This window comes from Chiroxiphia lanceolata, chromosome 25, assembly GCF_009829145.1.
Source record: "Chiroxiphia lanceolata isolate bChiLan1 chromosome 25, bChiLan1.pri, whole genome shotgun sequence".
Classification (NCBI taxonomy): domain Eukaryota; kingdom Metazoa; phylum Chordata; class Aves; order Passeriformes; family Pipridae; genus Chiroxiphia; species Chiroxiphia lanceolata.
Window position 1 is genome coordinate 5,836,872 of NC_045661.1, and position 12,817 is coordinate 5,849,688.

General features: G+C 54.9%; 1 protein-coding gene across 2 annotated transcripts; it reads left to right on the forward strand.

Moving 5' to 3' along the window:
- Positions 1 to 1,096: 1,096 nt before the first annotated feature.
- Positions 1,097 to 12,792, forward strand: LAD1 (ladinin 1). 2 transcript variants are annotated; one of them, XM_032710881.1, is made up of 10 exons: positions 1,097 to 1,300; positions 4,703 to 4,843; positions 6,182 to 6,683; positions 7,097 to 7,240; positions 7,979 to 8,028; positions 8,962 to 9,034; positions 9,513 to 9,644; positions 10,028 to 10,117; positions 11,275 to 11,352; positions 11,691 to 12,792. In XM_032710881.1, the coding sequence occupies exons 1-10, from the start codon at positions 1,263 to 1,265 to the stop codon at positions 11,697 to 11,699; spliced, it is 1,257 nt and encodes a 418-aa protein (XP_032566772.1). In that variant the 5' UTR covers positions 1,097 to 1,262; the 3' UTR covers positions 11,700 to 12,792. The 2 variants fall into 2 exon arrangements, with proteins under 2 accessions (XP_032566772.1, XP_032566773.1); XM_032710882.1 differs by having other exon boundaries at positions 7,100 to 7,240.
- Positions 12,793 to 12,817: the final 25 nt, after the last annotated feature.

The following is a 12,817-nucleotide window of genomic DNA, read 5'->3' on the forward strand; positions in this document are numbered from 1 at the left end:
GTTACTGCAAGAAGAAAGAAAGACAGAGAGCAAGCCCTGCTCGGAGTGGATGGCTCATTTGACAGGGTTATCTTTTAGAAATGGGATTTTAATCAGGAACCTTTGATTAAAATAGTTGCTCAGGCCACGGGCACACCCCTGTGGGCTGGAGGCGTGCAGGGCAAGCCCAGCCTTACAACCAGTTCCTCGGGCTGGCAAAGAGATGGATCTCCCTGGGTTTAGAGACTGAAGATGTTCTCAGGGGGTCCTGGATGACATTTCCTACAGCAGTGGGAGCACAGGGTCGTGGCCATGCTGTGTGCTTGGGTTGGACCCTGGTAAAAACCAGGCTGGGACCTGCCTCTGCTGTGCCTGGACCCCCTGTCACCCCAATAAGTCAATCACCCCATCCCCCCAATAGGACAGTCCCCTGTTGCCTTCACCCCTGCCCTTGGAAGGTGAGTGTTGCCCTGTGTAAGTGTGGGGTGATGGGGGTCTCAGGGCAAGTCCAGAGGGGATGATGGGTGTGGCGGGCTGGGTCCAAGCATGAGATGAGCCTGGGCACACAGCTCCTCTCTGGCACAGGGCTTTAGCACCCAAAAATTTGATCCCCCCGTGCTTCAGCCCCTTCCTCTGAGACTTTGTGAGTGTTCTCTACTGCAGGAGAGCTCCTAACAGCGGGGAGGCCATGACAGCTCGATCCAAGATATCTGGAAAAAGGGCTGGAAGGAGCAGGGAACCCTCCCATGCTCTTTGGAAAGCGCTGGGCTGCACCCAGCCAGAGGTGTTTTAATGACTGTTTTGGATCCCTGGGAGCCAGCCTCCTCCCACTCAGCCCAGGGTAATTCACCTCCTCCACCGGGGCTGGAGGAGTTGTTGACTGGTGGAGGGTGGCTGGTAGAACAGGTTCTCCGCAGGGAGTTGTCTCCGAAACCCTGGGAGACCTGGATGGATCGAGCCCCGAGCGGGGATCTGTGCTCGGGGCCTGGCACGGCAGGAAGCGAGGAGGGAGCTGTTTTTTGCGTGGCACTTCTGGGCAGGGCGTCTTTCGCTCCGCGCCGCTGGTAGACAAATTACAGCCTTGCCTCCGTCAAGGTAGATAAGGAACCATGTGATGCAGCGTGGTGTAAACTGGTGGCAGGCAGGGTAAAGGTGCACAGGGAAATAACCTTGCGAGGGAGTTCTTCCCTCCCTCCTCAGGGGGCAGAGTCTGATCAAACGGCACCTTGGCCTCGATGCGTGCGCAAGTTTTGGGGGCTCTCTGAAATTCCCGGGAAGCAGGAATGTCTTTTAGCAGGAGGAATTGGTCTGATCTCTCCAGGTAGGTGCTGTGGTTTAATGCTTAACCCTTCCCACGGGTGGGAGGCAGGGGGTGAGGGTGGGCTGCTGCACGGCCAGCTGGACAAAGGGGTGTTGGGGAGGATGGGAAGAGGGGCAGCCACCCTGGCGCTGTTGTTTGCAGAGGTGTTGCCAGCCCCATGGAGAGCTCAGCACTGCTGGGGTTCCTTGTGGGTGGGCAAGATCAGAGGCATTTTTGTTTCTGCTGCTGGGGGAAGCTGAGCATTGCATAGGAAAATTACCCTCGAAACGCATTTTCACTCCGTGTGGGATATATTTTTGGTCTGATTTGCCTTTCTTTGGGGCACAGTCTGGCTGGGCTGTGCCTCCAGGCTTGTTCTGAAGATGGTTGGGGGGTTTTACACTCAGCCCATGCCCATACAGCCCCTGGGTGTGTGTCCTGGCTCTGCCCTGCCCATCTGGTGCTGAGCAAGCCCTGATTCAGCGGCAGTCGCTGAGCCATCCTTGCAGCCTTTCCTAAGGAGAGATTCTTGGCTCCAATAGGAGCCGGGGTGAGTGAGACTCCTGGGGTGAGTCAGGGGCTCACATGAAGCTGGGGATCACTCCTGACCTCCTGCAGACCCCAGGGCAGCACTGCCAGCCAAGTGCAGGTGGAGTGATGGAGACTCAAACACAAAAATCTCTCACAAATCAGAGAAGAAATCCTGGTTTAAGTTGATGTGATGGCTCTGAGACTTAATTGCAAACTCCGGTAGTTTGTGTAAGAAAGGGGAATCCCAACTGGTTTGGGTTGGAAGGGACTCAAAACTCATCTTGTTCCACCCCCTGCCATGGGCAGGGACACTAGACACTAGACCAGGTTTCTCCAAGCCCCATCCAACATGTTCTTGGACACTTCCAGGGATGGGGCAGCCACAGCTTTCTCTGTGCCAGGGCTTCACCATCCTCATTGTGAAAAATGTCCTTATATCTAATTGAGACACCCCCTGCTCAGAGGTTGCCAGCTCACACCCTGCCCTTTCATGAATGGGATGGATCCAGAGGGCATTCCAGCCCCATCCAGATCCACCTCCTCTGAGCCACAGACCTGCCCAGCCACAAGCCCAGTGGGGTCCTGCACCCTGCATGTTTCACAACCCAGAAGGCAGTTCCTGTGCTCTCATTAGATGAGGCAGCACTGAAACAGCAGAAATGTCAGAAATCTCTGCGCTAATGATTAACAGGAGAGGACAAGGCAGGGACACTTGCCAAATTTTTTACTCATCTCTTTGAGATTAAAAAAGGTAAGACAGCGAAAAATAAATTCCCCTTTGAAAAGAGGAGGGAAAGGTTGGCGAAGCAAATCCATCGCCTAATGGGTGGATTGCTTAATTAGAAATAACGAGAAGCTGCATGTGGAGGTTACGTGTTGCCTCAGAAAGAGTCAAGGAGGGAAGAGCCAAGGCAGGAAAATCCATTTTCATTTTGAAGGAGCCTGTCTGTGCGTAAAAACAAAGAAGTAACTGGCTGTCATGTGGATTTGAACCGACATTGGTGCTCTGTGCTGTCACTGCTTGAGGGACTGGAGTGCTGAGCAGAGGCACTGGCACCTGTGTGTGCCCGTGTACCTGCCAGCCTTTCCAGGTGGGAATGTGTGTGCAGGGATTGCTGCACTGGGACAGCAAACACGGCTGTGCTGCCTTCCCAGCCCCTCAGCTGTGCACTCAGGGTCAGGGTCAGGGTCAGCCCAGGGAGGGGAGCACAAAGGAGGTGTCCCCACCTGGAGATGCTCATCAGCTCCCCAAGAGCACATCCCAGCCTTTTCCATCCCTGTCTCTCCCGATGCCAAGCTTGACATTAGGGACCACCTGGAGCTCCCTAGCAGTGACTCTGATTGCTGTTGTGGTGTGCAGGGTGTTTGGGAGTGTAGGGAGTGATGGGCGCAGTGGGAGGGAAGGGCATCACCCCCCCAGCATTGCAGAATCACAGAATCTGCCGAGTTGGAAGGGCCCACAAGAATCCAACCCTTAGCCCTGCACAGGATCATCCCCAAGAGTCACACCCTGTCCCTGAGAGTACTGTCCAAAAGCTTCCTGAGCTCTGTCAGCCTTGGTGCTGTGACCACTGCCCTGGGGAGCCTGTTCAGTGCCCAACCACCCTCTGAGGGAAAAACCTTTTCCTAAGATCCAACCTGAACCTGCCCTGACACAACTCCAGGCTGTTCTCATTGCCCTGTCCCCAGCCAGGACCTGCCCCTCCTTGCTCTCCGTTCCGCTTTGCTGGCCCTGCCGAGCTCCCCCGCCCGCCTTGACTGGGAAGAACAGAAGCCACAAATAGTTGCGGGGGGCAAAATGGTTTAATTTATGACCCAGCTTTGATTACACAGTAACTCGTAACCACGCTGAGAGTCACCCTGTTCACAGCGGGCTCGCCGTGGTGTGGGCGTGGATGCTGCTGACTTTCACCTTCTTAAAAGTCAAATTCACGGTGCACCCTGAGCCTGGATGACACTGGAATGCCAGGGACAGAGGTGGGATGAGGTTCTGGGATGGACCCTGTGCAGAGAGGGCTCTGCCCCAGCAGGCTGTTGGCGTGCTGGGAGCTCCATGGTGTTCCCTGCATCTCTTTGAGGCTGATTGAGGTGCTTGAGGTGAATGAACACTGTTGTGAAAAGCTCAATCTAGCCAATAAAAATATTTTCCAACACAGTTCATGCACTGGCACAGAGGGTGGGAAGGTTTAGCACAGAGAAAAGACAGGAAAGGTGGTGTTTTCCAGACGCCTTTTTATTCAGGATGACATGTTATAAACCCACACGCATTTGGCTTTTGCAATATAAAATGTTCAAAGATGATTATAAACCATGTCTTTTTGGTACAATTTGTGATTATAAACAATACCCAGTTCAGCCACATGCAGGGAGGAAGAGGAGTTCCTGCCAGCCCTGTTCCCAGGCACAGCATCTCAGCGGTTGCCTTCAGCATTTGTGCTTTTGCATCTGAGGCTTTTTGCTCTATAAAAATTAAATTGCCATCACTACAACTTGCTTTTGGGCTAAAATCTTCTGCCACTAGTGGCTACCCTTCCAGTTCATGTGGTTGGGGTCTGTGTGGTGGCTCTAGGGTTCAGGTCTTGCTTCCTCCAGAAGGTTGCTTAATGTAGGGATTCCTTTTGAATGAGTGTTCCCTCCAGCAGGAAAAATTAGGAGTTGTAAAGTCAAGTGCTTGTGGTGGGAAATGACTGCATGAGCCTGGTGGAGTGAGAGCACTTTGCTACACTTGGTTCTCGTTGGCCTCCCTCTCCTCCAGCCCTGTCCAGGGCAACTTCTCTCATCCCCTGGGCCTTGCCCAGCGTGTTTCAGTTTCCTTTCTGGTGTGGCACCAGGGCTGCAGGCTCCTCATGCAGGACACAGCCTCGCTACCTCCTTATGTTTCATCCTAAACAGCCTGGCCAGGCAGAGGACCCTCGAGGATGAAGAGGAGCAGCAAAGAGAGCGCCGGCGAAGGCACCGGAACCTGCTGTCCTCCACATCGACGGATGAAGAGCCTCCCAGCCCTGGGAAAGACCCCAGTCCAGCTTCCAGCAGGTGTGTGGGGTCCTGCTGGCATCAGTCTTGCTCCTGATGCTGATGGCTCACGTCTTGCCAACTTGTTTTTCTCAACCTGCTGCTGCAGCTGGTGCGAATCTCTCCTGGATGAGGGTGGGCTGAGCCGTGGGATGAGCTGGAGTCCTTTGGGCAGAAGGATGGACTCCACAGGAGGAGTAAAGAGGGGGAGATCTCTGGTGGGCTCAGTCATGGGCCTCAACGTGTCCCATGGCACAGGGAGCTGGTGTGCTGTGGTGAGGGCTGGGGCTAAGGCAAGGCTCAGGTGGATGCTGGCCCTTCCCTGGTGGGGCAGGCTCCCACTTCTGCAGAGCAGGTGAGCAGAGCATCAGAGCTTGTGTGTCCTCCTTCTCTGAACCTTGCAGTTCACACAACAGTGTGACCTTTGCTGGCGTGGGGAGGTGACCCAAGGGCTTTCCAGAGGTGCTCCCAAAGTCCCTGGATGCAAGGAGGTGCCCTGGGACCAGGCTGTCCTTACACAACATGACAAATGCTCTGAATTGAACCTGGAAATGTCCAATACTTAGATGGGTTTTGTCCACAGAGGCTCATGCTCCAGAGTGTTTCTCTGTGTTTCAGACAGGATGGAGTTGGGGTGTTTGGGTTGGATCTGGGTTGGATAGGGGCTGGACGTGACTAATATGAACCAGGTGGGTAGGACAAGTCCCCCTTCCCTGGTACTGGCACAGTCTGCCCACGTGGTGATTGCAATTCAGGAGGAGGGCAATTATTATCCCATCTCCTTCCCAAGCCCTTGTGGATACCATCTCCATGGCCCTGGCCAGGTGTCCTTCTGCCTCTTCCCAGACCTTGGGCCTCTTTGCTGGTTTGTGAAGGAGGGGAAACAGCTGTTTCACAGCTTGTGTTGGGACTGTGGTTGGACCCTGCCAGACCAGATTGACTTCCAACCAACTCTTCACGCTTAAACATACTGGGATATTTTTCCCAGTCCAGTGAGGAGCTGCTGACACACTTCTCATCCATCAGCAGACCCAGTACAGTGCCCTGAGCCTACACCTCCTTGGCACAGGACTTGGTGGATGCTGGTGTCCTGTGATGAGGCTGCAGAAATGCTTAATCTCTGACACAAAGAGGGGGAAAGAAAAAAAGACTTTCAATCCAATCTTGTTCTTGGAGAGCCGGGCTGGGGTGCTGGGGATGAGTGTGGCTGCAAGACCTGGTCTGATTGGGGGACTCCGGGATGTTGGTGGGACTTTTATGTCCCCCCCTCAGAGCCTTTTGCCTCACTGCCAGCATAAAAACCATCCCTCTGGCCCCAGGGTGTTGAGGTTTGCCTCCCAATTTTGTCTCTGCCTCTAGACCTCAGTCCCTGGTGAAACCAGCGTCTCCAGAGGACGGGGAAGAGCGGAAGCTCTCGGAGGTGCTGAAGACACAACAAGGGAGACGGACAAGGTGCCTGCCACCTGTCTCTGAAAAACTGAAGCAGAAGAAAGAGCAAAAGGAGCCAGGGCTGGGAGAAAGCCACACGGAGGCAGGGACACAGCCATGCGTGAGGCAGGAGAGCGTCTGGGCGGGAGAGCGGGATCAGGATGCAGCCAAGGGCAGAGGGGACCCACCAGGAGACCAGCACCTGGAGCCTGTCTCAGAGACGAAGGCAGTGGTGAGGGGACGGCTCCGTGACAAAGAAGAACAAGGTGTGGGGACTCCTCGGGGGGAGCAGAGGAAGGAGCTGAGGGAGCTGCAGCAGCCGCCGGAGGTGGGGGGCTGCCGGCTCCGGGAGGTGAAGATCCTGACCAGGCAGGGAAGCCGCAGCACGGAGGAGAAAACAACCTTGGTGGTGACCTCACCTCTGGAGCAGCAGGTGAGCAGGAATGGACAAAGCACTGAGCCTTGGGGTGTGGGGTCCTGGGTGCGGGAAGGGCAGCAGAGAGAGGGAGAGCCCAAAAGTACCAGGAGGGAAATGGGACCTGAGGGATTTTGGGGAAAGTTTTTCTGAGAGCTGCAAACCACGAGGTGGTGGACAGGGTCCCATCACCTCCTGCCCTCCCTTGCCTGCACTGTTCTGATCAACGTCTCCAGCAAGCCCCTGCTGACATCACGGTTTCACTGAAGAGATGTTTGGGGCTTTGCATATCCAAGTGAGGCAGCCAGAGTTTGCAGGATTTAAATCTCAAACTCCTGCCTCCAAACCAGTTCCCACCATGGCTGTTCCCTGCACCTCAGCCTTCTCTGCAGACTCTGCAGGGACGCATCTGATGTCTGCTTTTTCCTCAGCAGCCATCCAGGAATCCCTCAAAGCAGGTTATACAACTGTCTCCCACACAAGATGAACCTGCAGAAAAGCCAGACCCTTCTCCAACTCATGTCACCTACAGCAGCTCCATCAGACGAACCAGCCCAAGAACTGTCTCCTTTCGAGTAAGAGCTGAAGCAAGTGGTGAAAGAACCTCATTGAAGCAGTGGAGGATGGGAGGGAGGAAGGAAGGGTTGCTTTGGCCTCTGGATTATGTTGGCAGAGCCTGTTCCCAAAAGTGTGTTCAAAATCCACTCTTGGGCTGGGCATTGCAGTTCTGCTTCAGTCTTCCCTTCATTTCTATTCTCCATGTCTAACCAAAGGCCTGTGATGATGAACATGCCCATGTTCATATGCTTTGTGCTGGCCAGAAAATTTGTGGGAAGTGATGAGAAAACAGGGAGCTCATTGTCCTCAGAATTTCCTGAGTCACAGGAATTACCATCCACCTTCTGGCCTTTCTAGTCTTATCTGAAAGCACAGGATAAGAATAAAATCCATCTCCCTTCTCGTCCCTTGTTACAACTCTGAGAATGTATTCAGTTTCTGCCCTCCAAAAAAGATCTGTGGAATAAAGTGGTTGGAGAGGCTGGGAAAACCCAAGAACTGTTGAGGCCCTCCCTGCTGTGGATCAGGGCTGTCTGGCTGTGCTTAATTGACTTTCATGTGGCTTTATTGGGAATAAAACTGTTATCGCTACAAAGCATCTTTAGTCTGGGGAGCTTTGAGATAGGAGATAAGCTCTGGTGTGGGTGCAAATGGAGCTTGCTTGGAACTGGGGGAGATAGCAGAGATAGTTTGTCCCATGTGTCTCTCTGATAACCAAAGCTGGCTCTGGTGTCTCCTCTCCTTGTGTCTTCCAGATCATCTCAAGAAAGCAGAAAGAAGAAAGCCAAAGCCCTCTCACAAGGAGGTCAGCACCTCCACCATGACAAGGGGGTCATGTTACTTTGGTCTTGCTGGGCAGGAATTGTCCTCCTCTGTTTTCCAAGGGAGGAGGAGGAGGTGATGGGACCTGGGAGTTAGTGAGTGCCCTCACACAGGTCTGGGGTGCCTGGCTGACCAGGCAGAGGACAGGACAATGTCCAGTGTGCAGCTTGCATCTGTACAAGATCACGGAATCACAGACTGCTTTAGGTTGGAAGGGACCTTAAAGATCTAGTTCTAAACCCCTTCCATGGTAGGGATATCCTCCACTAGCCCAGGTTTCTTCAACTTCCCCCCAGCAAGGCCCTGCTGTCTCTTGGGTATTGTAGTTTCATGTCATTGCTCATGTCTGCACAGGAGTGGTTGTGTTGAGTGGTGCAGCACCACAGCAGGGTCCCATCCATGGGGATATCAAAACACCCCTGCAGGTCCATGAGAAACATGACCTGGCTTTGGTGGACAGACCAAGGCATCTTCCACATCTCCATGGGAAGGTTTGGCCAGGTGGCTTAAAAACTCGAGGAACCAAGAGCCCAAGAACACAGGGAGCTGATAGGATGCCCTCTCCTGAATGCAGGGCAGGGGAGTGGGTTTATGGACACCTGGGCTTGCTCCTGTGTTGTAGGCCAACCCATACTGGTATCAGGGAGGATGCAGTTCAGAGCTGGCAGTGGTCTATTCAGGGATGCAGAGCTCAGAGATGCATTTCAATGTACAGTGTGGCCCAAGTAAGACAGTGAGACCCAGAGATCTTGGCCACCAGCAGGGAATGAGTTGCCTGGGTTCACTTGGCAGATGGATGCAGGAGTGCCTGGGTGGGATGGGGTCTTCTCCTGCCAAGTGCAGTCCCCCAGGACCATGAGCTGAGTCCAGGAGATCCTGAGGGGGCCATGTTCAAATCTTCCCTCTTCTTCACCAGTGCGAGTCTGAGGATCCCAGCAAGCAGCAGCACCATTGGGGAGAAGCTGGAAAAGTACAACTCAGCCGTGCAGGTATCAAAACCACTGGGCATAGCCAGGCTGGGGTGGGAGGGATGTGCAGGAAGAGAGAGAGGGGTGGCCTGTAGCTGAGTGAGGAGGGGAGGGACTGAGCTACACTGAACACCAGGGCTAATGGGGTTGAAGAAGATGGTCCCGGGCAGAAAAAGGAATTGGCCTCAGGGTTTAGGAGCAGAGTGGTTTGAACTGATAGAACCACAGAATGGTTTGAGTGGGAGGGGACCTTAAGAATCATCTCGTTCCAACCCCCAGCCGTGGGCAGGGACACCTCCCACTAGACCAGGTTGCTGCTTGCCTTGGGAAGGGTCTGCACAGTCCTGCTGGGGGGAGGCAGTGGGGCGAGTCTGTGAGCTGGTGACGAAGGGAAGGAGCAGACCCCCAGGGGCTCAGGGTGTGAGCCAGAAGCAGGACGTCGCTTTTTACCCCCTGGGGTGCAGCACGGCCCCGCTGACGCCCCTCTCTCTCTTCCCAGCGCTCGGAGGGGGTGAAATCCTCCGTACCTGTCCAGAAGAGCCGCCTGCTGTCCTCGGACGGGGTGGCCAGCAAGCGCAGCTTCTTCGAGGCGAGCGCTCCCAGCAAGGCGGAGCCTCTGGCCGTCAGGAAGGTAAGGGAAGGAGCTGCCCCGAGCCAGGACCTCCCAGCAGCGCCCTGTGCCAGGGCAGGCGCTAGCCTTTTGGGTAAATTTTCCTCTTTGCATACCAACGCACAGCCTGGCAGGCTGCTGCCAGGACGCGGTTTGGTGGGAGTTGGGTGCCTGTTGGATGGTGCCAGGCAGGGCTGGGCTTGGGCACCGAAACTCCTCTGTCAGTGTGTGGGTTCCTGTCGATGTGCTGGTATTTGAGGAGCTGGGATAGAGCCAGCATGTGGGCTGGTCTCTGCCTGTTGCAGCTTTGCCCAGTCTCCCCATGCCCTGGGGACTGTCCTGGGTTACATTCGTGCAGTGGGAGAGCTGGTGCTGTAACCCTGGTGTCCCTTTCTATGCTGTAGGACAACCTGAAGATCCCAGGATCAGTGACATCTCGCATTAATCTGTGGATCAGCCGAGCTCAGGAGCCTGCCAAGGAGGACAATAGCAAGGTAGCTTGTGCCAGCTCCTCGGGTGAGAGCCCTGAGGCCAGGCAGCCTGGCAGGACAAGGTCCTGCATCTGGGGTGGTGGGGCTTGAAGGGTTGATAAAGTCTTGGCTGAACCCATTAAAGGGTTTGAGAGGAGTTTAGCCAGGTTTGGAGGTCTGAGTGCTGCAAGGCCACAACGATGAGGTATCGAGGCTCTAATTGTTGCTGTGCCCTGGCCCCAAGCCCCAAATGCCTGAGACAGCTGATTCCAGCCTTTGGTGAGGTGAGGAGGGAGCAGGTGCCAGCTGGGTGTGCATCCCAGGACATATAGGGGTACCTGCCCCTGTCACCTGTGAAAGAAATCACCCCAGCATGATCCCATCTCTACTAGTGTCTGGAGGACTAGCTCTGATCCAGGGGCCACTGGGAGTTGAGCTGTGTGCTCAGTCCTTTTGTGCTGGGCTCTGAGGGGCTTGGACACCTGTGTGTGCTCTGAGAGTCCTGATGCATGTGTGATCTGGGGTCATCTGCACCCCCATGTGTATCCCAGTCTCCCAAAACAGTCTCCTTGTAGCTGTGGGGGCTCAATGCCCAGCTAAGGGGCCTCAGAGGTCATCACTTTGCCCCTGTGGCTGCTCCATGGATATGGATGCACCAGAGACAGACAGGAGAGTCTTTGGCCTCGGAATGGTTTTACTGTTCTTGGAAAGGCTCAGCAAGTCCTGGGCAGGTATCACTGCTTGCAGCAATGGGGTGTTTGTAGCAGTCTCCTACACCCACTGGGGTACAGGACCAGGAGGGGCAGCTCCAGCCCAGCCCCACAGCCAGGGAAGGCAAGCCTGGGCACCCCCAGTGCTGAGCTGCAGAGATCAGCTCTGCCCAAACGTGTCTGTACCGGGTGACTGTGCTGGCTCAGTGTCTGCCAGGAAAGGGTTTGCTCCTGGGGTCACTCCTGGGCAAAGCTTGGGGCTCCTGGATCAGTTTTCCTGTGAAAACACCTGCTTCCTCTCTGTGGGCTGGAACTACACTTGGTTTTGAGGGTCTACCAACATCTCAGAGCTGGCTGGTTTTACCTGAACAGTGTGTGCTTCAGGGTTTGGTTGAAGTCAGACCAAGGCAACACTGCAGCTGATACATGGAGAAAACCTTCCTGTGGCACTTATGACTCTCCTGTTTGCAGGAAATCAGGAAAATCAACAGCCTGCCAAAGCGTGATGTCTGGATAAAGCAGCCTGGAGCCACCCCTGGGGACACCAAGGTAGACACAGAACTGTTCTGGTGCTTCCTCTTGAGCCAGGGGCAGAGCCAGGCCCTGCCTGCTGGTGCCTCACCCATAGGGCAGGAAAAAAACAGGCTATAGGGGGAGAGGGAACATGAGGGTCATCAGGACCCCAGGACTCGGGGGAGTCAGCAGGAGGAGACAACTGGAGGCATCTGTAAGGGTGAGAAGGAGTCTGGTCTGGGAGAAGAAGGGAAGTGGTAGGATATAGGGATGCCTGCCTGCCCCATCCCCTCTCAGGTCCTGGTTAAAGCAGCTGCCTTTGGGGGCTTTGCAGCCTCAGGCCCAGCCTCACTGGTTCTCACTTTCTTTTCCAGTTGCAATAATACCAGTTGTAATATCAGATGATCTGGGAAAAACTGGTTTGCTCTGAAGAACAAAGCCCAGCCCTACCCAACCGTCCAACAGCTCACTGCCATGAGTCCCCCATGCCATGTGGACCACCGGGCTCCTCTGCTTGTGGGATGGGAAGGAAGAAGGCTGGAGGAGTCTCCCTGTGCTCCTGGTCCTCATTCACTGCCTACCTGGGGTTGTCCAGGTCTGGAGGCTCCTTGCAATGCTGAAGGCAGACTCTTGTCTTGTTTTCCCACAGCATTTTGGTGTTCTGCTCCTGATCTCTGCCTGTGCCCCATAACTGCCCTTGCGAAGGGCATCAGCCCACATGTGTCCCTTGCAGCTGGAAGATGCCAGCGGGGCAAGAAACTGCCTGGCCAAGGGAGTTTCAGCTGCACATCCATGGACACGTCCATCCCTTCTGCCTGGCCCGTGTGGGATGAGGTGGGGCAGGCAGATGTCCCCCCCATCCCAGGATGTCACTGCCAGAGGGACCCAGCCAAAGGCAAATAGTGTTTGCAAAGTCACATGAGTGCTGGTGTTGCTCAGAGATGCCTCATGGAAGAAGGGTGGACCCGGTTGCCCCGGTGCTTCCCTCCAGTACTTTTGCAGCTGAACCAGAGACTTGTCCTTCTCCCTACCTCCCCTGCCCCTACAAGCAGTGACCCCTCTCATTTAGTGACACAGGGAGGGTGGGCTGGCCCTAGCCTTGGCCATGGCCCTGTTTTGGGGGTTGTATGGAGCTGAGCACCCTGTGCTGGGCCCCATTTACCTCTCGTCCTTCCCCCCGAGCCCTTTGCCCAGTGTTATGCAGGCCCTGATCCTGCTCTGGGAGCTCACCCAGCAGGGATGCAGGATGCTCTCTCAAGGCTGGCTTTAGGGTGCCATGGGCAAAGGGCTCAAATACTTGTGCTGGGGCCATTGTATGAGCTTGGGCTGGGCCTTGAGCAACCACTGCGGTGACGAATGTGGTGTGGGACTCTGCTGCTGCCCCTGGATCTGAGCTTGCTTTTTGGGCTTTGGAAAGGACTTGGTTTTCTCTGTGCATTTTTTTTTTTTCTAATAAAAGTTGCTCTTTCTAAAACACTCCTGGTCACCTGTCCTCCTGGGC

Coding starts and splice junctions, on each gene's coding strand:
- LAD1 (XM_032710881.1), top strand. CDS start 1,263: ATGTCTTTTAGCAGGAGGAATTGGTCTGATCTCTCCAG. Junction 4,844..6,181: donor CCCAGTCCAGCTTCCAGCAG/GTGTGTGGGGTC, acceptor CTCTGCCTCTAG/ACCTCAGTCCCTGGTGAAAC. Junction 6,684..7,096: donor CCTCACCTCTGGAGCAGCAG/GTGAGCAGGAAT, acceptor CTTTTTCCTCAG/CAGCCATCCAGGAATCCCTC.